The following is a 27,163-nucleotide window of genomic DNA, read 5'->3' as shown; positions in this document are numbered from 1 at the left end:
CTCTCTTCTTTGACATGTTCCACAAATTGGATAAAACTTTCGTTACTGACAGGTTTTGTAGTTTCTACCCTGAAGATGAGCAATGTCTGTATTAGTATGAGCTTTTTGTGGTTTCGCTTTTGTTGAAATCTAGGTTTGTCAGACTAACAAATCTTCTCATTTGTCTTGTATTTACCTAAAGGAGGTGTGACTCATCATCCCTCCTCACACGACTCTGTATAGCATATAGTTTCACAGATGTGTAATATCACTTTCAAAAAGTAGTCCCACTACAGAATATAAAAAAATGACATAATTCATATAAATAACATGTATGACATGACATAATTCATATTAAAAGTCCTTGTCCTTAGTTATCGTGCTAAGCAATAGTGTGAAGACTGATTTTTCTACTGCTGTCTCATTGGAACGAAAGCTAAAATTTAAACTCATTGAACGTGTCTTACCCTAATTTGCATGGGTTCTGTGCACGCAAAACACTTCTCATTGCTATGCAAAAGCACAGGTTTTTTAAATAAATTCCTTAGTTTTAGGAAGCAAGTTACAATACCTTGTTTCACTTTCTGTAAGTTTTACAAAAAAAGACAAACATACATAAATCCATTGCACAAAAATAGATGACTTTTCATTGCTGATGAAAATCGTCAAAGATTAAAGAGATTTATTTTCAGCATTGTTTGTCAGGGAATTAAAGACCATATTAAAAGTTTCATTATATAAATTTATTGATATCTGGTATAAATCCCTGTGTTTTGTGGATCACTTTGACCCACTGGAGATCCCCAAAGGGAGCAAATGATGTAATCAAAGGGTTAAATAATACTCTTGTATGGCAGATTATGATTTTATACAGTGTATGGACAAAGGTATGTGGTTCTTGCCAAAAACAATTTTCTAGAATGGCTTTGTATACTGTAGCATTACATTTTTCCTTTATTATAACTAAGAGGCTTAAACCTGGACCAACATGACAGTGCTACAATGCTTAAAATGAGCTCCATGAAGAAATGGTTGCCAAGCTTGGAGGTCAGATGACGAGAGACCTCAACCCCATTGAACACCTTTGTGATGGACTAGAACCCTGACTGCACCCCAGACTCATGATTGTGTCATGATAGTGTCTGATCCGGGATGTGGGATGTGGCAGCCTAGTGATTCCTACGTCCACCAAGCTGCCACTGCTGGGCCCCTGAGCAAGGCCCTTAATTGCTCAGGTGTATAAAAGTATGAGATAAAAATGTAAGCTAAATGCTGCAAATGTAAATGATCTCACTAATGCTCTTTAAGCTGAATGCTCATTAATCCCCACAGCCATGCTCCAAAATCTAGTGAAAATCCTTTGTAGCAACAGGGTCTTACTCTAGAATGGAATGTTTAGGAAGCACATACAGTATGGTTAATTATATTTAATTTGTCTTACATGATCAGACAGTACAGTATTGCTTCATACAGTTACATTTATATCTCTCTACACAGTGTTTCAGAGCTTGACAAGAGATGTCAAGAGATGACAATGTTGCTCGATTTTAAATGCCGTGAATGACATTTACCACAAGTTATAAGAGAATTCAAATAGTTCAGGAAAGTGTGTAGTTTTTAGAAAGTCTAGTAGAACAGCGTTTCCTACACCACCATAATTCATATCTTTTGCTGATTACCATTCAGAAACAGCATCATGTTGATATCTTTCAGCTCCAAGGATTTCCTCCTGTTGAAAAGAAACCGGGATTTGTCCTCATGTATCATCCGCTCTATTGGAATAGCAGTCATTAGACATGTCATGTAACATGTCATTAGACTTGCTCATAGTTTCCCAGTATTGAAAAGGACTGTGAGTTGCTGAGACATCACCTTCTATAGCATACTGCAGGAATAAATCTTCATAATCCACCTTGCCTGAAATGTTTCTCTGGCAATCGTTACTCATCCCAGCACTTGCCAGTTTGCACATTTCTTCTTGGATCTTTGTTTTGACTATTTCCTCTTCAGTCTTCAGTACACTGCTTTTGAATCTAGGGTCCAGTGCTGTGCTAACAGTGAACCATACATTTTTGTTGATGTTTCCAAAGTGGTGATGACATTTCTCAATGAGCCTCAAGGCTACACTGTTGTCTTCTTGTCCTAGCCTTTGGAGGCTCAACTGAAGCTTATCAAGCAGAGGTATGATGTTGGAGATTTGAACATATCCACGTGTCCCAATCTCCCATGTCACGTCTTTAACAACAGTAAGAGCCTTTTTTATATTTTCAAGCAACTTCCTTTCATTTTCATTCAGCCAAAGATTATCTACTTGTTTGTAACTGGAGAGATGGGAAAAGTTCGGCCACTGCTTGCAGATCGTTTCCACCATGTTTAGTGTCGAAAGCCGGTCAACACAAGATGACTGGGCCAAGTGGTCACTCCATGATGCTTCATTTTCCTGGTGGAAAAACTGAACAATATGGCGGCATTTCTTCAGCAGATATCTCCAATGACTTTGTTGAGAGTGTGGCTGAAGCATGGTATGTATGTCCAGTTTGAATTTCGACAAACCTTTTTCATTCCATCAACATTAATGACCACCACCTGAATTTTCTCTGTGATCTCCCATTCTGCTGAAATTCTCCATAGCTGCCGATGAACATTTTCTGGCGTGTGTTCGCCGAGTAGCTGAGCCGTGTCCAGTGTGTAGGATTTCAGTTTCCACTTATTATCAATGAAGTGACATGTTACTGTCAGATAGGATTCTTCTTTGCTTGAGATCCACAGTTCAGCAGAGAGCACTGGGTATATGGCGGTTCTTACTACATCCATCACTTTCCTCTTTGTGGAAACGTACATATTCACCAGTTCTTTTCACATCTCAGAGGCACTCAGTGCAAGATAAGCACTGGGATTTAGAGCGTTCATGAAACGGCGGTATCCGTGTTCTTCAACGAGTGTTGGTGTCTGCAGATCTGTAACAATCATCTCCAGAAGGTGTTTCTTTAAATCAAAATGTTCTTCTGAAAATAAAAGAAAATAAAACAACACAAAACAAGAATGATATATATGCAGTCAAATCAACTGCAGTTGACCCTTGTATGTTGTTCGTATTTTTGTTACTCAGACAGTGTTCGTGGGTCTGCTGGACCCGCTGCATTTTTAGGTTTTTAATTCAACACAATGAAAAATTTTATGTTAAAATACTCTACAGATGTTTACTTCATCCCAGTTACAAGCAATATAATCAGCATATATGGGTAATATTTGCCCTTTACCTTTATTACATCACATTTTTTAATTAAAGAGCTACTCGTTTTTTGTTGTTTTTTAATAAAATGTAATAAAAAAAAAAGATCAATCAAGTTATGAGAGGGAAAAATCAACAAATTTACAAGGAAGCAAAGTTTTTCAAAACTATTGATGTTTATGAATATGGGTCCCACAGATCCGAACAACATGCGTCTCTTAAAACATGTAACTAAATATTTAAATACTATATTTTAATATATCCATCCATCCATCCATCCATCTTCTACCGCTTATCCGGGGCCAGGTCGCGGGGGCTGCAGTCTGAGCAGGGACACCCAGACTTCCCTCTCCCCAGACACTTCCTCCAGCTCCTCCGGGGGAATACCGAGGCGTTCCCAGGCCAGCCGAGAGACATAGTCCCTCCAGCGTGTCCTAGGTCTTCCCCGGGGCCTCCTCCCGGTTGGACATGCCCGGAACACCTCCCCAGGGAGGCGTCCAGGAGGCATCCGGAACAGATGCCTGAGCCACCTCAGCTGACTCCTCTCGATGTGGAGGAGCAGCGGCTCTACTCTGAGCTCCTCCCGAGTGACCGAACTCCTCACCCTATCTCTAAGGGAGCGCCAGCCACCCTGCGGAGGAAACTCATTTCGGCCGCCTGTATCCGGGATCTTGTCCTTTCGGTCATGACCCAAAGCTCATGACCATAGGTGAGGGTAGGAACGTAGATCGACTGGTAAATAGAGAGCTTCGCCTTGCGGCTCAGCTCTTTCTTTACCACAACAGACCGGTATATCGACCGCATCACTGCAGAAGATACACCGATCCGCCTGTCGATCTCCCGCTCCATCCTTCCCTCACTCGTGAACAAGACCCCAAGATACTTAAACTCCTCCACTTGAGGCAGGAGCTTTCCACCAACCTGAAGGGGGCAAGCCACCCTTTTCCGGCTGAGAACCATGGCCTCGGACTTGGAGGTGCTGATTCTCATCCCCGCCGCTTCACACTCGGCTGCAAACCGTCCCAGTGCACGCTGAAGGTCCTGAATTGAAGAAGCCAACAGGACAACATCATCTTCAAAAAGCAGAGACGAAATCTCGTGGTCCCCAAACTGGACTCCCTCCGGACCCCGACTGCGCCTAGAAATCCTGTCCATGTAAATAATGAACAGGACCGGTGACAAAGGGCAGCCTTGCCGGAGTCCAACATGCACCGGGAACAAGTCTGACTTACTGCCGGCAATGCGAACCAAACTCCTGCTCCGGTCATATATGGACCGGACAGCCCTTAGCAGAGGGCCCCGGACCCCATACTCCCAGAGCACCCCCCACAGATCACCATGAGGGACACAGTCGCATGCCTTCTCCAGATCCATAAAGCACATGTGGACTGGTTGGGCAAACTCCCATGAACCCTCCAGCAACCTGGTGAGGGTATAGAGATGGTCCAGTGTTCCACGACCGGGACGAAACGCCGAATTCTTCTCTCCAGTACCCTGGCATAGACTTTTCCGGGGAGGCTGAGGAGTGTGATCCCCCTGTAGTTGGAACACACCCTCCGGTCCCCCTTCTTAAACAGAGGGACCACCACCCCAGTCTGCCAGTCCAGAGGCACTGTCCCCAGGCGCCACATGATGTTGCAGAGGCGTGTCAACCAAGACAGCCCCACAACATCCAGAGACTTGAGGTACTCAGGGCGGATCTCATCCACCCCCGGTGCCTTGCCACTGAGGAGCTTCTCAACAACCTCAGTGACCTCAGCTTGGGGGATCGATGAGTCCTCAACTGAGCCCTCTGCCTCTGCTTCCTCAGTGGAAGACATGTCGGTGGGGTTGAGGAGATCCTCGAAGTACTCCTTCCACCGTCCAAGAATGTCCCCATTCGAAGTCAGCAGATTCCCACTCCCACTGTAAACAGTGTGAGCAGGGCACTGCTTCCCCCTCCTGAGGCGCCGGGCGGTTTGCCAGAATTTCTTCAAGGCCAACCGATAGTCCTTCTCCATGGCCTCACCGAACTCCTCCCAGACCAGAGTTTTTGCCTCTGCAAACACCCGGGCTGAAGCTCGCTTGGCCCTCCGGTACCTATCAGCTGCCTCCGGAGTCCCCCGAGCCAACCAGGCTCAATAGGACTCGTTCTTCAGCTTGACGGCATCCCTTACTTCCGGGGTCCACCACCGGGTTCGGGGATTGCCACCACGACAGGCACCGGAGACCTTACGGCCACAGCTCCGCGCGGCCGCGTCGACAATAGAGGTGGAGAACATGGTCCACTCGGACTCAATGTCTCCAACTTCCCTCGGGATCTGGTTGAAGCTCCGGCGGAGGTGGGAGTTGAAGATCTCTCTGACCGGAGACTCTGCCAAACGTTCCCAGCGGACCCTCACAGTACGTTTGGGTCTGCCAAGTCTGTCCAACTTCCTCCCCGGCCATCGGATCCAACTCACCACCAGGTGTGATCAGTTGACAGCTCCGCCCCTCTCTTTACCCGAGTGTCCAAGACATATGGCCGGAGGTCAGATGAAACAACCACAAAGTCGATCATCGACTTCCAACCTAGGGTGTCCTGATGCCATGTGTACTGATGGACACCCTTATGCTTGAACATGGTGTTCGTTATGGACAAACTATGACTAGCACAGAAGTCCAATAACAGAACACCACTCGGGTTCAGGTCGGGGGGGCCATTCCTCTCAATCACGCCCCTCCAGGTATCACTGTCGCTGCCCACGTGGGCGTTGAAGTCCCCCAGTAGAACGACTGAGTCCCCAGTCGGAGCACTTTCCAGCACCCCTCCCAGAGACGCCAAGAAGGTCGGGTACTCTACACTGCCATTTGGCCCGTAAGCACAAATAACAGTGAGAGACCTGTCCCCGACCCGAAGGCGCAGGGAAACGACCCTCTCGTTCACCGGGGCAAACTCCAACACATGGCTGCTGAGATGGGGGGCTATGAGCAAGCCCACACCAGCCCACCGCCTCTCACCGCGGGCAACTCCAGAGTAGTAGAGAGCCCAGCCTCTCTCGAGGAATTGGGTTCCAGAGCCCAAGCTGTGCGTGGATATCTAGTCGGTATCTCTCAACCTCCCGCAACAGCTCAGGCTCCTCCCCCCCCCCAGCGAGGTGACATTCCATGTCCCTAGAGCCAGATTCCGTGTCGAGGGATTGGGTTGCCTAGGCTCCCGCATTCAACTGCCACCCAATCCACATTGCACCAGCCCATTACGGTTTCTCCTGCAGGTGGTGGGCCCACAGGAGATCGGCCCCACGTCGCTCCTTCGGGCTGAGCCCGGCCGGGCCCCATGGGGTAAGACCCGGCCACCAGGCGCTCGCATGCGAGCCCCAACCCCGGGCCTGGCTCCAGGGTGGGGCCCCGGTTGCGCCATACCGGGCGACGTCACAGACCTTGCTGTATTTTTCTTCATAAGGGGTATTGAACCGCTCTTTGTCTGGCCCGTCACCCAGGACCTGTTTGCCTTGGGAGACCCTACCAGGGGCAGAAAGCCCCAGACAACATAGCTCCTAGGATCATTCAGGCATGCAAACCCCTCCTCCACAATAAGGTGGCGGTTCAAGGAGGGGTATTTTAATATATTGTATTTATATTTAGTATAAATGCATTTTATCTTATATCATTTACTGTGTGCTTGACATTTAGCAAAGACTCAGCTAGGCGGATATTTGGTTGTTTATCCGATAAAGCTTTATCGGGTCTGAATTCATATTCCTTTCTTCTCCAATCAGGATCATGTAATTGTCTACTACCACTTTCTGTTTGAAACAATTTCCACGCATCCTTTTCATTAATAATACTATTGGAAAAAGTCTGCTATTTTTGTATATTAATGAAAAAACTCAAAACACAAAATGCTATTGTTAGCAAAGCTTTGTTAGCAAAACTCTGTAAGCAATTAAATTGTTGCTTGAGATAAACATTTTTCAACAATTTCAACACTAAACTTAACACCACTATGTTATATTTGTACTTATCTCTCCATCATGTGGAGGTTTCTAACATTCAATACAGATACAAGCATTAGTGATTTACATTCCTTAACCACAGCACAAATAATGACTTCAAAATGCCCTAAGAAGACATCATTCATTTTCTACCGCTTATCCGAACTACCTCGAGTCATGTGCCTATCTCAGGCGTCATTGGGCATCAAGGCAGGATACACCCTGGACGGAGTGCCAACCCATCGCAGGGCACACACACACACACACTCTCATTCACTCATACAATCACACACTACGGACAATTTTCCAGAGATGCCAATCAACCTACCATGCATGTCTTTGGACCAGAGGAGGAAAGCGGAGTACCCGGAGGAAACCCCCGAGGCACGGAGAGAACATGCAAACTCCACACACACAAGGCGGAGGCGGGAATCGAACCCCCAACCCTGGAGGTGTGAGGCAAACGTGCTAACCACTAAGCCACCGTGCCCCCCCTAAGAAGACTTAAAAAATTATATTTATTTAAGTGAAAAAACTAATAGGTTAGAAATTTACAAATTATCGATGAGCAGTGTATCTATATGTGTTTCTATACCCATCTGTATATATACTATATACTTGCTGTAGGATACCAAAGGATAGTTTATGTAATCTTTAATATGAAGGTCAAATCAAAAAAGTATGCAAAAAAGTAGTGTTTAGTAGCAATTATATCAAAGCAAACGCAAACATCGCAATTTAAACAAAATAAACACATGAAAACACAGAACAATACAATATATTGAACACATAGGATTCCAACAAAATAATACAAGAATTCCCCATATAATCAACAGCAAATAATAATCAGATTTTTTTCAATAATACAAAAAAATCTTTATTTAGAAGAAAAATCTATAAACTTTGAAATAGTGGAGTTTGCCGTGAGGATACATTTATTTAAATACACTGTATTTATGGACAGAATCTTCAGTGTCAGTGGATAATTACTTATCTAATTGCCATTTTTGGTTTGTCTGCTTCCTCAATCTGCAGCTCTTATACAATGATTTTTTTTTTCAGTATTATAACATTTATGAATGGATGAATAAAGGACAGTAATATAACATTTATGAATAAGACAAATAACATGAACCATCTTTTGTACAAACAAGATGAACCTGCTATTCGAATGTGAGTCATGGTTGTGTTAGGTATTCTACAATGTCTTCCTTCTTCTTGAAAAATCAACATGGGCACCGACATCAACATGTTTATTATGCAGTCATACAGTAATCCCCGTTTACAAGGAACACATCAAAATCTTTGCTTTTTTAAATTATTTACTGCATATATGCATGATTCTACATAACCTCCATTTTATTTTATTCAGAGTTCCAGTGCCTAGCCAGAGAATGTATGTTGTACTTTTAGGGATTGCATTGTATTTGTTACATATATTTTAGAACTACATAATGCCTAGTACATGAAAAAAATTAAGGTACACTTAAATCATAGATCGTTAAGATCACACTCATTAAAATCTTTACTTACTGTATATACATTGTGTAAGGTATAAAAAACCAACAAAATGATGTAAGAATGGTCAGTGGAAACCAAAATCATCAACCCACTGTGGGATGGATTCAAAATCATCAAACTTAATAACGTGTCAATAGTGTGTAGGACTCCCACATGCCTGTATGCACTCCTGACCACATCTGCATGCTACTGATGAAATGGCAGATTGTGTCCTGGAGGATTTCTGTTTGAGGTGCTGTTTGGCGGCTACATACAGTATCCATACATAACACCACAGAGCTTCTCAAATGGTTTCAGGTGTGGGGAATGTAAGGGCCAGTCAATGGCATCCATGCCTTTGTCATCCAGAAACTGCCTACACACTCAGGCCACATGAGGCCAGCAATGTCATACACCAGGAGGAACCCAGGGTCAACTTCACCAGTATAAAGCTAAAAAAAACACAAAACTGGAGACAAATCAGTCAGGGAGGATAAGGAGAGAGCAATTGTAAACGCATGCAAATCCATTCCTATTCTGGAGGTTTTCTTGCTGTTACCTCTCTGTTTATTCTTTCATTTATACCAAAGCAGCTGAAACTGATTCACAATCTCACTTTCTTCTGAACTGGACAGACTGATATCCCTAAAGTTTAACTGCCTTGGTGATATTCTGTGATAATTGAGTGTTTATTTATTTATTTATTTATTTATTTATTTATTTGCACAGTGTAGTTAAACTATTAAGAAATAATTAGATTAGGGAAAACAGGAAGATTACTCAGTTCATTTTCAGCTTTTTAATGACAAGAATTTTCATATTGTTAATTCTTTGATCCTATGTAGTTTTTCATTATGTCATGCATGTTTGAATTATACTAGTTTAAATCCTTGGGCCATAATTTTTCTAAAAAGAAATGAATGAATACAACAAAACTCCACAGAATCACCTCTCTTCTTTGACATGTTCCACAAATTGAATAAAACTTTCGTTACTAACAGCTTTTGTAGTTTCTACCCTGAAGATGAACAATGTCTGTATTAGTATGAGCTTTTTGTGGTTTCACTTTTGTTGAAATCTAGGTTTGTCAGACTAACAAATCTTCTCATTTGTCTTGTATTTACCTAAAGGAGGTGTGACTCATCATGCCTCCTCACACGACTCTGAATAGCATATAGTTTCACAGATGTGTAATATCACTTTCAAAAAGTAGTCCCATGTTATGAGCCACACTACACAATATAAAAAAATGACACAATTCATATAAATAACATGTATGACATGACATTCATTCATATTAAAAGTCCTTGTCCTTAGTTATCGTGCTAAGCAATAGTGTGAAGACTATTCTTTTTCGTAAGATTTTTCTACTGCTGTCTCATTGGAACGAAAGCTAAAATTTAAACTCATTGAACGTGTCTTACCCTAATTTGCATGGGTTCTGTGCACGCAAAACACTTCTCATTGCTATGCAAAAGCACAGGTTTTTTAAATAAATTCCTTAGTTTTAGGAAGCAAGTTACAATACCTTGTTTCACTTTCTGTAAGTTTTACAAAAAAAGACAAACACATAAATCCATTGCACAAAAATATATGACTTTTCATTGCTGATGAAAATCATCAAAGATTAAAGAGATTTATTTTCAGCATTGTTTGTCAGGGAATTAAAGACCATATTAAAAGTTTCATTATAAATTATAAATTTCATTATAAATAAATTTATTGATATCTGGTATAAATCCCTGTGTTTTGTGGATCACTTTGACCCACTGGAGATCCCCAAAGGGAGCAAATGATGTAATCAAAGGGTTAAATAATACTCTTGTATGGCAGATTATGATTTTATACAGTGTATGGACAAAGGTATGTGGTTCTTGCCAAAAACAATTTTCTGGAATGGCTTTGTATGCTGTAGCATTACATTTCTCCTTTATTATAACTAAGAGGCTTAAACCTGGACCAACATGACAGTGCTACAATGCTTAAAATGAGCTCCATGAAGAAATGGTTGCCAAGCTTGGAGGTCAGATGACGAGAGACCTCAACCCCATTGAACACCTTTGTGATGGACTAGAACCCTGACTGCACCCCAGACTCATGATTGTGTCATGATAGTGTCTGATCTGGGATGTGGGATCCTAGTGGTTAAGGTGTTGGGCTACCAATCAGAAGGTTGTAAGTTAGATTCCTACGTCCACCAAGCTGCCACTGCTGGGCCCCTGAGCAAGGCCCTTAATTGCTCAGGTGTATAAAAGTATGAAGTAAAAATGTAAGTTGCTCTGGATAAGGGTGTCTGCTAAATTCTGCAAATGTAAATGATCTCACTAATGCTCTTTAAGCTGAATACTTATTAATCCCCACAGCCATGCTCCAAAATCTAGTGGAAATCCTTTGTAGCAACAGGGTCTTACTCTAGAATGGAATGTTTAGGAAGCACATACAGTATGGTTAATTATATTTAATTTGTCTTACATGATCAGACAGTACAGTATTGCTTCATACAGTTACATTTATATCTCTCTACACAGTGTTTTCAGAGCTTTTTTTACATACTGTATATAAATAGGTAAAAATCACAGAAGGTTTGAAAAAGCAGAAGTTAAATAAAGACAGCATTTCTTTTTTGGCATTGGCATGGTCTCTCAGCTTGAGTTACTGTCAGTCCAGCGTTTCAGATGTTCTCTCCATCTTCATCCAGGATATCTTTGGGTTCACTGGTTTTCTCCCACAAAAACGACACAAAAACATGCTGGTCAGTGGTTTGGTGATATTGTGTGTGAGTGTGTGTGTGTATGTGTTTGCATGGTGCCCTGTAATGGACTGGTTGTCCCATCCAGACTAAGTGTCCTCACACAATGTAGCGATCATGTTGTTGGATCACGTGTTCACATCTTGATTTGACATAAGCCTAACGACTTCAGGTTTTAATTATCTTCCCAGATGTCCAAATGTCCATGATGCTCCTGCATGATCACATCATGAACCCTCTAGAAACATTAATAACAAGACAAATGTCTTCTTATTAATATAAACAGAACTCCTTTGATGTTCAATTGAGTGAAGAGATGACAATGTCGCTCGACTTTAAATGCCGTGAATGACATTTACCACAAGTTATAAGAGAATTCAAATAGTTCAGGAAAGTGTGTAGTTTTTAGAAAGTCTAGTAGAACAGCGTTTCCTACACCACCATAATTCATATCTTTTGGTGATTACCATTCAGAAACAGCATCATGTTGATATCTTTCAGCTCCAAGGATTTCCTCCTGTTGAAAAGAAACCGGGATTTGTCCTCATGTATCATCCGCTCTATTGGAATAGCAGTGGAGATCACACTGAGGTATTTGTGTGCAACCATGGACATGTCATTAGACTTGCTCATAGCTTCCCAGTATTGAAGAGGACTGTGAGTAGCTGAGACATCACCTTCTATAGCATACTTCAGGAATAAATCTTCATAATCCACCTTCCCTGAAATGTTTCTCTGGCAATCGTTACTCATCCCAGCACTTGCCAGTTTGCACATTTCCTCTTGGATCTTTGTTTTGACTATTTCCTCTTCAGTCTTCAGTACACTGCTTTTGAATCTAGGGTCCAGTGCTGTGCTAACAGTGAACCATACATTTTTGTTGATGTTTCCAAAGTGGTGATGACATTTCTCAATGAGCCTCAAGGCTACACTGTTGTCTTGTTGCCTTTGGAGGCTCAAATGAAGCTTATCAAGCAGAGGTATGATGTTGGAGATTTGAACATATCCACGTGTCCCAATCTCCCATGTCACGTCTTTAACAACAGTAAGGGCCTTTTTTATATTTTCAAGCAACTTCCTTTCATTTTCATTCAGCCAAAGATTATCTGCTTGTTTGTAACTGGAGAGTTGGGAAAAGTTCGGCCACTGCTTGCAGATCGTTTCCACCATGTTTAGTGTCGAAAGCCAGTCAACACAAGAAGACTGGGCCAAGCGGTCACTCCATGATGCTTCATTTTTCTGGTGGAAAAACTGAACAATATGGCGGCATTTCTTCAGCAGATATCTCCAATCAGGGCTAGCTACAACTTCTAAGATGACTTTGTTGAGAGTGTGGCTGAAGCAGGGTATGTATGTCCAGTTTGAATTTTGACAAACCTTTTTCATTCCATCAACATTAATGACCACCACGTGAATTTTCTCTGTGATCTCCCATTCTGCTGAAATTCTCCATAGCTGCCGATGAACATTTTCTGGCGTGTGTTCGCTGAATAGCTGAGCCGTGTCCAGTGTGTAGGATTTCAGTTCCCACTTATTATCAATGAAGTGACATGTTACTGTCAGATAGGATTCTTCTTTGCTTGAGATCCACAGTTCAGCAGAGAGCACTGGGTATATGGCGGTTCCTACTGCATCCATCACTTTCCTCTTTGTGGAAACGTACATATTCACCAGTTCTTTTCGCATCTCAGAGGCACTCAGTGCAGGATAAGCACTGGGATTTAGAGCGTTCATGAAACGGCGGTATCCGTGTTCTTCAACGAGTGTTGGTGTCTGCAGATCTGTAACAATCATCTCCAGAAGGTGTTTCTTCAAATCAAAATGTTCTCCTGAAAATAAAAGAAAATAAAACAACACAAAACAAGAATGATATATATGCAGTCAAATCAACTGCAGTTAACCCTTGTATGTTGTTCGTATTTTTGTTACTCAGCCAGTGTCGGTGGGTCTGCTGGACCCGCTGCATTTTTAGGTTTTTAATTCAACACAATGAAAATATGTTAACATGTTTAACATGTTTATGTTAATATACTCTACAGATATTTACTTCATCCCAATTACAAGCAATATAAACAGCATATATGGTTAATATTTGCCCTTTACCTTTATTACATCACATTTTTTAATTAAAGAGCTACTCGTTTTTTGTTGTTTTTTAATAAAATGTAATAAAAAAAATAGAAAATCAAATTTACTCGTTATGAGAGGGAACAATCGACAAATTTACAAAGAAGCAAAGTTTTTCAAAACTATTGATGTTTATGAATATGGGTCCCACAGATCCGAACAACATACAAGGGTTAAATGAGCTTCATGTGTCTCTTACTAAATATTTAAATACTATATTTTAGTATATTGTATTTATATTTAGTATAAATGCATTTTATCTTATATCATTTACTGTGTGCTTGACATTTAGCAAAGACTCAGCTAGGCGGATATTTGGTTGTTTATCCGATAAAGCTTTATCGGGTCTGAATTCATATTCCTTTCTTCTCCAATCAGGATCATATAATTGTCTACTACCACTTTCTGTTTGAAACAATTTCCACAAATCCTATTCATTAATAATACTATTGGAAAAAGTCTGATATTTTTGTACATTAATAAAAAAACTTAAATTCCTGCCACATATTACTTATGTGTACACAAACTTTCTATGAGCACATAGAGTTATTATCTTCCAGAGGAAATGTGTTACCTGCTTTGGTGAAGGTGTGGTCTTTGTACACATGTCTAAACGACAGCTGTTTGTTTGTGTACGGATGATGACTCCTCTCTGTTTGGAAAAGAATATTATTATTCATTCATTCATCTTCTACCGCTTATCCGAACTAGCTTGGGTCACGGGGAGTCTGTGCTTATCTCAGGTGTCATTGGGCATCAAGGCAGGATACACCCTGGACGGAGTGCAACCCATCGCATGGCACATACACACTCTCATTCACTAGGGACAACAAAACATGCAAACTCCACACACACAAGGTGGAGGCGGGAATCGAACCCCGACCCTGGAGGTGTGAGGAAGGGATCATTCGTCGCAATGAGATTTTATAAGCATGATTCATACACAGAAACTGAAGAAGGGAAAACATCATTAATCATTGGCTAGATGCACAACTCCTGATTGTCTCCTGATCAAGATAATCTTACCCTTTCCAAGGTCTGCCTAAGTTGTTCATTAGCCTCAGTCTCACCATCTCATCTGCAGCTCCTTCAGACCCTCTAATATTTTACACGAACTTTCTCTGGTAATAACAATTTCTAGACACAAACAACTTCTAATCACTCGTTCAGAAGGTCATACCCTTACAAACAGCTTCTTAGTAAAATTTTCTATCCCACATTGGTCACAAAAGTATAATTTTTCTGCATAATCTTCAGTTAACTCCATTTACTTGGTCAGAGTTTCAGTGCTTTTCAACAAATTTATGATTTTTTAATGAAATTTTCCTAAATCACATCGCTTTAAGTCATTTGTTCAAAACTTTCAAAAAGAAAAATAGAAATCCTAGATACTCACCAGGATGACTTCTCTTCTTTTCCATGTTTCACAGAGCTTTTAGTGCCTTTTTATTATACCCAGGCTTTGTTGTCTCTATTCAGGAACAATGTGTGAGTTTCTGTGTCCCAGTTAGAAATGATCTTGCTTTACGTTGTTGCTACTCCACCTCTGTGCAGCTTGGATGCAGTCTCACTTTTATTTTTGTAGAAGCTGAAGTATTACCTTGTTCTTGGGGGTGGGTTTTCTTCTCATTGGGCGTGTTCTTTTCCAAATAGTGACATGACATACAGCTAAGTATAGTGAACACACACACTGTGTAAACACACCCGGAGCAGTGGGCAGCCATTTATGCTGTGGCGCCCAGGGAGCATTTGGGAGGCTTTACACAAAATAACACAAAGTGTGTATATTTAATTATATACACACTAATAATATTTATATTTAAAAACAAATTATATATATATATATATATATATATATATATATATATATATATATATATATATATATATATATATATATATATATATATTTTTTTTTTTTTTTTTTTTTTGACAAACCAAAGGTTTCTGTGTCAGACACAGAGGTTTGGCCTGCCTTGGATCTGAGCTACTCTGAGTGAACAAATGCAAATGTGCCAGGCCTCATAGGTGATGGGTGTGTTTGCACAACAAAAGCAGGAGGGGAATTGAGCTGAAGAACTGTGGAACGGGGGGAATCACCCCTCGGTACCCGCTCCAGAAAATAAAAAAGGCAGTAAATCTAGTGTTAAAGACATATCATATAATGTGGACTTTTATACATCTGTCAAAAAGCCATGTTGACAATACTGATTTGAATCATGGTTGATTTAAAAAATATAAAAAGTCCTCCAAGTTTTTATAAGCATATTAATAAAAGATGTTATTTCATTATTTACTACAAGAACAAATTCGAAATCACATTTAAACGATTTTGCTTTCCCAAAAGATCAAATTAAAGAAAGATATTTAATAAATCATTATAATACTTTTAACTAAACGAAACATATAAAATTCATGGATGTTAGCTAGCCACATGCTAACTGCTACATGATTCCTCTTAGAGCAAAACACAAAATGCTAGCAAAGCATTGTTAACAAAACACTGTAAGCAATTAAATTGTTGCTTGAGATAAACATTTTTCAACAATTTCAACACTAAACTTAACACCACTATGTTATATTTGTACTTATGTCTCCATCATGTGGAGGTTCCTAACAGTCAATACAGATACGAGCATTAGTGATTCACATTCCTTAACCACAGCACAAATAATGACTTCAAAATGCCCTAAGAAGACATCATTCATTCATTCATTCATTTTCTACCGCCTATCCGAACTACCTCGGGTCACGGGGAGCCTGTGCCTATCTCAGGCGTCATCGGGCATCAAGGCAGGATACACCCTGGACGGAGTGCCAACCCATCGCAGGGCACACACACACACACACACTCTCATTCACTCACGCAATCACTCACTACGAACAATTCCAGAGATGCCAATCAACATACCATGCATGTCTGTGGACCGGGGGAGGAAACCGGAGTACCCAGAGGAAACCCCCGAGGCACAGGGGAGAACATGCAAACTCCACACACACAAGGTGGAGGCGGGAAACGAACCCCAACCCTGGAGGTGTGAGGTGAAAAAACTAATAGGTTAAATTTACAAATTATCGATGAGCAGTGTATCTATATGTGTATCTATACCCATCTGTATATATACTATATACTTGCTGTAGGATACCAAAGGATAGTTTATGTAATGGTTAATATGAAGGTCAAATCAAAAAAGTATGCAAAAAAGTAGTGTTTAGTAGCAATTATATCAAAGCAAACGCACACATCGCAATTTAAACAAAATAAACACATGAAAACACTGAACAATACAATATATAGAACACATAGGATTCCAACAAAATAATACAAGAATTCCCCATATAATCAACAGCAAATAATAATCAGATTTTTTTTTCAATAATGAATACAAATATTTAGAAGAAAAATCTATAAACTTTGAAATAGTGGAGTTTGCCGTGAGGATACATTTATTTAAATACACTGTATTTATGGACAGAATCTTCAGTGTCAGTGGATAATTACTTATCTAATTGCCATTTTTGGTTTGTCTGCTTCCTCAATCTGCAGCTCTTATACAATGATTTTTTTTTAGTAATATAACATTTATGAATGGATGAATAAAGGACAGTAATATAAAATTTATGAATAAGACAATTAACATGAACCATCTTTAACGTGACCATGATTACATTTGTAAAACAAGATGAACCTGCTATTCGAATGTGAGTCATGGTAGTGTTAGGTATTCTACAATGTCTTCCTTCTTCTTGAAAAATCAACATGGGCACCGACATCAACATGTTTATTATGCAGTCATACAGTAATCCCCGTTTACAAGGAACACATCAAAATCTTTGCTTTTTTAAATTATTTACTGCATATATGCATGATTCTACATAACCTCCATTTTATTTTATTCAGAGTTCCAGTGCCTAGCCAGAGAATGTATGTTGTACTTTTAGGGATTGCATTGTATTTGTTACATATATTTTAGAACTACATAATGCCTAGTACATGACAAAAATTAAGGTACACTTAAATCATAGATCGTTAAGATCACACTCATTAAAATCTTTACTTACTGTATATACATTGTGTAATGTGTAAAAAACCAACAAAATGAAAGTAAGAATGGTCGTTGGAAACCAAAATCATCAACCCACTGTGGGATGGATTCAAAATCATCAAACTTAATAACGTGTCAATAGTGTGTAGGACTCCCACATGCCTGTATGCACTCCTGACCACATCTGCATGCTACTGATGAAATGGCAGATTGTGTCCTGGAGGATTTCTGTCTGAGGTGCTGCTTGGCGGCTACATACAGTGTCCATACATAACACCACAGAGCTTCTCAAATGGTTTCAGGTGTGGGGAATGTAAGGGCCAGTCAATGGCATCCATGCCTTTGTCATCCAGAAACTGCCTACACACTCAGGCCACATGAGGCCAGCAATGTCATACACCAGGAGGGACCCAGGGTCAACTTCACCAGTATAAAGCTAAAAAAAAACACAAAACTGGAGACAAATCAGTCAGGGAGGATAAGGAGAGAGCAATTGTAAACGCATGCAAATCCATTCCTATTCTGGAGGTTTTCTTGCTGTTACCTCTCTGTTTATTCTTTCATTTATACCAAAGCAGCTGAAACTGATTCACAATCTCACTTTCTTCCGAACTGGACAGACTGATATCCCTAAAGTTTAACTGCCTTGGTGATATTCTGTGATGAGTTTTACCTTATTTATTTATTTGTTTGTTTGTTTGTTTGTTTGTTTGTTTGTTTGTTTGTTTTTTGCACAGTGTAGTTAAACTATTATGAAATAATTAGATTAGGGAAAACAGGAAGATTACTCAGTTCATTTTCAGGTTTTTAATGACAAGAATTTTCACATTGTTAATTCTTAGATCCTATGTAGTTTTTCATTATGTCATGCATATTTGAATTATACTAGTTTAAATCCTTGGGCCATAATTTTTCTAAAAAGAAATGAATGAATACAACAAAACTCCACAGAATCACCTCTCTTCTTTGACATGTTCCACAAATTGAATAAAATTTTCGTTACTGACAGGTTTTGTAGTTTCTACCCTGAAGATGAGCAATGTCTGTATTAGTATGAGCTTTTTGTGGTTTCGCTTTTGTTGAAATCTAGGTTTGTCAGACTAACAAATCTTCTCATTTGTCTTGTATTTACCTAAAGGAGGTGTGACTCATCATGCCTCCTCACACGACTCTGAATAGCATATAGTTTCACAGATGTGTAATATCACTTTCAAAAAGTAGTCCCATATTATGAGCCACACTACACAATATAAAAAAATGACACAATTCATATAAATAACATGTATGACATGACATTCATTCATATTAAAAGTCCTTGTCCTTAGTTATCGTGCTAAGCAATAGTGTGAAGACTGATTTTTCTACTGCTGTCTCATTGGAACGAAAGCTAAAATTTAAACTCATTGAACGTGTCTTACCCTAATTTGCATGGGTTCTGTGCACGCAAAACACTTCTCATTGCTATGCAAAAGCACAGGTTTTTTAAATAAATTCCTTAGTTTTAGGAAGCAAGTTACAATACCTTGTTTCACTTTCTGTAAGTTTTACAAAAAAAGACAAACACATAAATCCATTGCACAAAAATATATGACTTTTCATTGCTGATGAAAATCGTCAAAGATTAAAGAGATTTATTTTCAGCATTGTTTGTCAGGGAATTAAAGACCATATTAAAAGTTTCATTATATAAATTTATTGATATCTGGTATAAATCCCTGTGTTTTGTGGATCACTTTGACCCACTGGAGATCCCCAAAGGGAGCAAATGATGGGAGTAATCAAAGGGTTAAATAATACTCTTGTATGGCAGATTATGATTTTATACAGTGTATGGACAAAGGTATGTGGTTCTTGCCAAAAACAATTTTCTAGAATGGCTTTGTATGCTGTAGCATTACATTTTTCCTTTATTATAACTAAGATGCTTAAACCTGGACCAACATGAGAGTGCTACCATGCTTAAAATGAGCTCCATGAAGAAATGGTTGCCAAGCTTGGAGGTCAGATGACGAGAGACCTCAACCCCATTGAACACCTTTGAGATGGACTAGAACCCTGACTGCACCCCAGACTCATGATTGTGTCATGATAGTGTCTGATCTGGGATGTGGGATCCTAGTGGTTAAGGTGTTGGGCTACCAATCAGAAGGTTGTAAGTTAGATTCCTACGTCCACCAAGCTGCCACTGCTGGGCCCCTGAGCAAGGCCCTTAATTGCTCAGGTGTATAAAAGTATGAGATAAAAATGTAAGTTGCTCTGGATAAGGGTGTCTGCTAAATTCTGCAAATGTAAATGATCTCACTAATGCTCTTTAAGCTGAATACTCATTAATCCCCACAGCCATGCACCAAAATCTAGTGGAAATCCTTTGTAGCAACAGGGTCTTACTCTAGAATGGAATGTTTAGGAAGCACATACAGTATGGTTAATTATATTTAATTTGTCTTACATGATCAGACAGTACAGTATTGCTTATACAGTTACATTTATATCTCTCTACACAGTGTTTTCAGAGCTTTTTTTACATACTGTATATAAATAGGTAAAAATCACAGAAGGTTTGAAAAAGCAGAAGTTAAATAAAGACAGCATTTCTTTTTTGGCATTGGCATGGTCTCTCAGCTTGAGTTACTGTCAGTCCAGCGTTTCAGATGTTCTCTCCATCTTCATCCAGGATATCTTTGGGTTCACTGGTTTTCTCCCACAAAAACGTCACAAAAACATGCTGGTCAGTGGTTTGGTGATATTGTGTGTGAGTGTGTGTGTATGTGTTTGCATGGTACCCTGTAATGGACTGGTTGTTCCATCCAGACTAAGTGTCCTCACACAATGTAGCGATCATGTTGTTGGATCACGTGTTCACATCTTGATTTGACATAAGCCTAACGACTTCAGGTTTTAATTATCTTCCCAGATGTCCAAATGTCCATGATGCTCCTGCATGATCACATCATGAACCCTCTAGAAACATTAATAACAAGACAAATGTCTTCTTATTAATATAAACAGAACTCCTTTGATGTTCAATTGAGTGAAGAGATGACAATGTCGCTCGACTTTAAATGCCGTGAATGACATTTACCACAAGTTATAAGAGAATTCAAATAGTTCAGGAAAGTGTGTAGTTTTTAGAAAGTCTAGTAGAACAGCGTTTCCTACACCACCATAATTCATATCTTTTGGTGATTACCATTCAGAAACAGCATCATGTTGATATCTTTCAGCTCCAAGGATTTCCTCCTGTTGAAAAGAAACCGGGATTTGTCCTCATGTATCATCCGCTCTATTGGAATAGCAGTGGAGATCACACTGAGGTATTTGTGTGCAACCATGGACATGTCATTAGACTTGCTCATAGCTTCCCAGTATTGAAGAGGACTGTGAGTAGCTGAGACATCACCTTCTATAGCATACTTCAGGAATAAATCTTCATAATCCACTTTCCCTGAAATGTTTCTCTGGCAATCGTTACTCATCCCAGCACTTGCCAGTTTGCACATTTCCTCTTGGATCTTTGTTTTGACTATTTCCTCTTCAGTCTTCAGTACACTGCTTTTGAATCTAGGGTCCAGTGCTGTGCTAACAGTGAACCATACATTTTTGTTGATGTTTCCAAAGTGGTGATGACATTTCTCAATGAGCCTCAAGGCTACACTGTTGTCTTGTTGCCTTTGGAGGCTCAAATGAAGCTTATCAAGCAGAGGTATGATGTTGGAGATTTGAACATATCCACGTGTCCCAATCTCCCATGTCACGTCTTTAACAACAGTAAGGGCCTTTTTTATATTTTCAAGCAACTTCCTTTCATTTTCATTCAGCCAAAGATTATCTGCTTGTTTGTAACTGGAGAGTTGGGAAAAGTTCGGCCACTGCTTGCAGATCATTTCCACCATGTTTAGTGTCGAAAGCCAGTCAACACAAGAAGACTGGGCCAAGCGGTCACTCCATGATGCTTCATTTTTCTGGTGGAAAAACTGAACAATATGGCGGCATTTCTTCAGCAGATATCTCCAATCAGGGCTAGCTACAACTTCTAAGATGACTTTGTTGAGAGTGTGGCTGAAGCAGGGTATGTATGTCCAGTTTGAATTTTGATAAACCTTTTTCATTCCATCAACATTAATGACCACCACGTGAATTTTCTCTGTGATCTCCCATTCTGCTGAAATTCTCCATAGCTGCCGATGAACATTTTCTGGCGTGTGTTCGCCGAGTTGCTGAGCCGTGTCCAGTGTGTAGGATTTCAGTTCCCACTTATTATCAATGAAGTGACATGTTACTGTCAGATAGGATTCTTCTTTGCTTGAGATCCACAGTTCAGCAGAGAGCACTGGGTATATGGCGGTTCTTACTGCATCCATCACTTTCCTCTTTGTGGAAACGTACATATTCACCAGTTCTTTTCGCATCTCAGAGGCACTCAGTGCAGGATAAGCACTGGGATTTAGAGCGTTCATGAAACGGCGGTATCCGTGTTCTTCAACGAGTGTTGGTGTCTGCAGATCTGTAACAATCATCTCCAGAAGGTGTTTCTTCAAATCAAAATGTTCTCCTGAAAATAAAAGAAAATAAAACAACACAAAACAATGATATATATGCAGTCAAATCAACTGCAGTTAACCCTTGTATGTTGTTCGTATTTTTGTTACTCAGCCAGTGTCGGTGGGTCTGCTGGACCCGCTGCATTTTTAGGTTTTTAAACACAATCACAAATTTGATGTTAAAATACTCTACAGATGTTTACTTCATCCCAATTACAAGCAATATAAACAGCATATATGGTTAATATTTGCTCTTTACCTTTATTACATCACATTTTTTTAATTAAAGTGCTACTCGTTTTTTGTTGTTTTTTAATAAAATGTAATGAAAATCAAATTTAATCAAGTTATGAGAGGGAAAAATCAACAAATTTACAAGGAAGCAAAGTTTTTCAAAACTATTGATGTTTATGAATATGGGTCCCACAGATCCGAACAACATACAAGGGTTAAATGAGCTTCATGTGTCCCTTACTAAATATTTAAATACTATATTTAGTATATTGTATTTATATTTAGTATAAATGCATTTTTAGTATAAATGCATCTTATATCATTTACTGTGTGCTTGACATTGAGCAAAGACTCACCTAGGCGCATATTTGGTTGTTTAACCGATAAAGCTTTATCGGGTCTGAATTCATATTCCTTTCTTCTCCGATCAGGATCATGTAATTGTCTACTACCACTTTCTGTTTGAAACAATTTCCACACATCCTTTTTATTAATAATACTATTGGAAAAAGTCTGATATTTTTGTATATTAATGAAAAAACTTAAATTCCTGCCACAAATATTACTTATGTGTACACAAACTTTCTATGAGCACATAGAGTTATTATCTTCCAGAGGAAATGTGTTACCTGCTTTAGTGAAGGTGTGGTCTTTGTACACATGTCTAAACGACAGCTGTTTGTTTGTGTACGGATGATGACTCCTCTCTGTTTGGAAAAGAATATTATTATAAACAATATAATTTTGAAAATCTGTCTAATATGTATCATTAAAACAATAAAATGAAATGTAAAATTAGCCTATATGTTTTTTTACACAGCAGTAGGTTCAGCAATTTAAAATAACAGAAATAGTTTTTCTCACTATTATATTATACAAAATATAATTATTCAAGTCTTCAAGAAGTATGAAGACATTGTAACATATCTGATATGACCATGATTTAAATTCGTATAACATATTACAATAGGCTTCAATGTCGTCATATTTTTGCTAGGTTATAACAACTATAATAAATGTTAAAACATGTAACTAAATATTTAAATACTATATTTTAGTATATTGTATTTATATTTAGTATAAATGCATTTTTAGTATAAATGCATCTTATATCATTTACTGTGTGCTTGACATTTAGCAAAGACTCACCTAGGCGCATATTTCGTTGTTTAACCGATAAAGCTTTATCGGGTCTGAATTCATATTCCTTTCTTCTCCAATCAGGATCATGTAATTGTCTACTACCACTTTCTGTTTGAAACAATTTCCACACATCCTTTTCATTAATAATACTATTGGAAAAAGTCTGATATTTTTGTACTGTATATTAATGAAAAAACTTACATATCTGCCACAAATATTACTTATGTGTACACAAACTTTCTATGAGCAAATAATTTATTTAAATGTGTCTGTGTCTGTAAATGTTAAGCATGATGTTTTTGAATGTTTAAACTGGTGATTAAACCAGCTCTAACAGCAACAAAAAATAATTCCAATATGATCAGAGTTATTATCTTCCAGAGGAAATGTGTTACCTGCTTTGGTGAAGGTGTGGTCTTTGTACACATGTCTAAACGACAGCTGTTTGTTTGTGTACGGATGATGACTCCTCTCTGTTTGGAAAAGAATATTATTATAAAAAATATAATTTTGAAAATCTGTCTAATATGTATCATTAAAACAATAAAATGAAATGTATAAATTAGCCTATATGTTTTTTTACACAGCAGTAGGTTCAGCGATTTAAAATAACAGAAATAATTTTTCTCACTATTATATTATACAAAATATAATTATTCAAGTCTTCAAGAAGTATGAAGACATGGTAACATATCTGATATGACCATGATTTAAATTCGAATAACATATTACAATAGGCTTCAATGTCGATATATTTTTACTAGGTTATAACAACTATAATAAATGTTAATATACTATAGAACTGAAAAATAAATAAATAAACAAACTTTCTTGCATTTGTTGTGGAAAAAGAAAACAGCACATTGGTATGGGCAAGAGTAAAAAGGTTCACAATTTATTTGTGTTGCTGCACAAGAGGAACCAACACTCCTCATGTAGCACGAAAGAGGAAGGGCCTCGATTTACTTGTGATTTTCAACAAATTTATGATTTTTTAATGAAATTTTCCTAATTAACCTGATTTCATAATGCATTTTTTCAAGTGTGATGCATTTAAATCACACCGCTTTAAGTCATTTGTTCAAAACTTTCAAAAAGAAAAATAGAAATCCTAGATACTCACCAGGATAACTTCCCCTCTTCTCCATGTTTCACAGAGCTTTTAGTGCCTTTTTATTATACCCAGGCTTTGTTGTCTCTATTCAGGAACAATGTGTGAGTTTCTGTGTCCCAGTTAGAAATGATCTTGTTTTACGTTGTTGCTACTCCACCTCTGTGCAGCTTGGATGCAGTTTCACTTTTATTTTTGTAGAAGCTAAAGTATTACCTTGTTCTTGGGGGTGGGTTTTCTTCTCATTGGGTGTGTTCTTTTCTAAATAGTGACATGACATACAGCAAAGTATAGTGAACACACACACTGTATAAACACACCTGGAGCAGTGGGCAGCCATTTATGCTGTGGCACCCAGGGAGCATTTGGGGGGAGCAATTGAATAGACTAGACATAGTATAGAGATTAATTGTGTTACTTGTAGACATGAGAAAAGTCTTTTTTTACTGCCCAAATAACGATCATCGGTTATTTTAGTCTTTTAAAATGATATTTGAAGGGGTTTACATGATACTGTTTTGAGTGTGAGGCGAAATGAGACCACGTGAGGGCGCCAAAGATCGTTGTCTTCTTTTAGTCAGATTTAAGTCATATTTACTGTAAGTCTTATAACTCTTCAACCAACTCTTCAACCTTTTGTATTTTTACATCGATTTTCCTTTGTCTATTTGCCTTACGTCTCTCCTTTCTTTTCCTATTTTTCCTTCTCTTTGTACTATCTATATGTTAACAATTGGCCATGGTGTATCTTTGCATTTATTTAGGTTTGTTGGCTGAGAACCAGTATTGTAGCCTAGGAAGATTCCTGTAACTCTATCCTGTACCTGCCAGAGTCTTACAACAGAGTTCATATTTTAGTTGTCCATTGTTTAATATTAATATTAATAATATAATAATAATGTTGTATTTATGTGTAAACATATACACATTTTTCTATATAGAAAATCAAAACTACTAAATCCTAAAGGCAAAGACACAATCATAAACAAACAGAGAGTCATGTGTGGTTTTTCCAGGTGCTGAACACACATAGTTGTCTAGAATGTCTAAATTTCTCCCATCCATAATGAATAGCTTTGGGATGAACTGTAATGCTCTTTTCATGCCAAGCCTTCTTGCAAAACATCACATCCCACAAAAAACTCCCCACAGCCAAAATCTAGAGCGCGTCCTCAGAAAAGTGAAGGCTGCTTGAGCAGCGAAGGGGGCATATGAATGTGAATGAGATTTACAGAGAAACATTTGGGTGTGATTTGGCAATACTTTTGACTCAAACAACAATGCAACAAAAGCAAACACAGTGATCTGCCAGGGTATGTAGTATTGTAGTATCTGGAAATCCCCATACAACTAATTAGAAACAGAATGCAGAAACAAGTCATGTGACAATTATGATCCTCCAATGAAAAAACAGAGGTGGTAACAATGTACATGGCAGTGGGTGGGACCTGAATGTAGACAGACAGAAAACACCCACCTTTACCCCTACAGCCCTTACCCCTACCATCGGAATAAATACATACATTCGTTCCACCTCAAATGATTGCAGATGCACATTATGCCTGTGAATAGTGATTTTTAACATTGAAACAAACAATTATAGTTACATTTTTAATTAACCTTGCTCAGAAATATTTTTTTTTCCAGGTTTATTTTTTTAAATTGTACTCTTTAATATCTTATATTGCCCTGTTTGTCTTTAGACTAGATTCTTCTCTAGTCTTATTAAGTTCTATATTTATATAGGTTCAGTTTTTTCTAAGTTGTATGTATATTTTGGCTGCTTTCAATGGGACCTCATTACTTAGCTTACCTTCCTTGATCATTAATCCTTAATTCAGCAGTTCAGTAAAAGCCTAAAAGAATAAACAGTCAACTCTCAGTACAGTTATTAAAGCGCAGAAAAGCGATCAGAGGGAAACATAAAGAGGTGCAATGACAGACTAAAGTATATTCATTTATAGCCATTTTAAGACAAGAATACAAAATGTAAACATTCATTAAATAATTATTCATTTATTCAGGAAATGTGAAAATGTGCACGTGAAACATACAAGGTTAGATCCAAATGCTGGTTTATTAGGCAATATCCCAAAACAGGTAAGGGTCAAACATCAGGAAAACCACAACATCAAAGGCAATCCAAAAACAGTAGTCAATAATCCAGGCGTAGGTCAGGGCAGGTAGCAAACATTCATAAACACCATAAACAAGCAGGGTCAAAACAAGGCAATACACGGAACAGATTGACAGCTAATACGCTCAGAATGCAGACAGTGCTTAACAATATTTCACGACATCACAGAGTTCTGAGTGAGCTTAAATAGACCAGGTGATTGCAAACAGGAAACAGGTGTGCTGAGCTGGTGGTGTAATGGATTGTGGGAAGTAGAGTCCTGATGATAAAGTGCAGCAAAGTCCTCTGCAGGCCAGCAGAGGGAGCCATCATGGCTCTCATAACAAAATTCAAGAAGTGTCAAAACTTTTTGTCGCATATTTTTTTTAAGTAGGAATTACGAGTAGCCGGGCCTGATGATTTGGAATGTTT

General features: G+C 38.8%; 1 protein-coding gene across 4 annotated transcripts; it reads right to left on the bottom strand.

Annotated features, from left to right (window-relative positions):
• Positions 1-11,197: 11,197 nt before the first annotated feature.
• Positions 11,198-24,781, bottom strand: LOC132862728 (E3 SUMO-protein ligase ZBED1-like). 4 transcript variants are annotated; one of them, XM_060894933.1, is made up of 7 exons: positions 24,628-24,781; positions 23,900-23,977; positions 23,511-23,612; positions 22,991-23,068; positions 22,718-22,819; positions 14,115-14,192; positions 11,198-13,242 (listed from the first exon to the last, which is right to left on the bottom strand). In XM_060894933.1, exons 1-7 carry the CDS (start codon positions 24,650-24,652, stop codon positions 11,861-11,863), a joined length of 1,845 nt encoding a protein of 614 aa, XP_060750916.1. In that variant the 5' UTR covers positions 24,653-24,781; the 3' UTR covers positions 11,198-11,860. The 4 variants fall into 4 exon arrangements, with proteins under 4 accessions (XP_060750916.1, XP_060750930.1, XP_060750939.1 ...); XM_060894939.1 differs by lacking the exons at positions 11,198-13,242; positions 14,115-14,192 and adding an exon at positions 20,074-22,138; XM_060894947.1 differs by lacking the exons at positions 22,718-22,819; positions 22,991-23,068; positions 23,511-23,612; positions 23,900-23,977; positions 24,628-24,781 and adding an exon at positions 14,937-15,083.
• Between the last annotated feature and the right edge of the window lie 2,382 nt (positions 24,782-27,163).

The sequence above is a fragment of the Tachysurus vachellii genome, chromosome 2 (assembly GCF_030014155.1).
Source record: "Tachysurus vachellii isolate PV-2020 chromosome 2, HZAU_Pvac_v1, whole genome shotgun sequence".
Classification (NCBI taxonomy): domain Eukaryota; kingdom Metazoa; phylum Chordata; class Actinopteri; order Siluriformes; family Bagridae; genus Tachysurus; species Tachysurus vachellii.
Note: the sequence above shows the minus strand (reverse complement) of the source record. Positions and strands in the feature narration are given on the sequence as shown.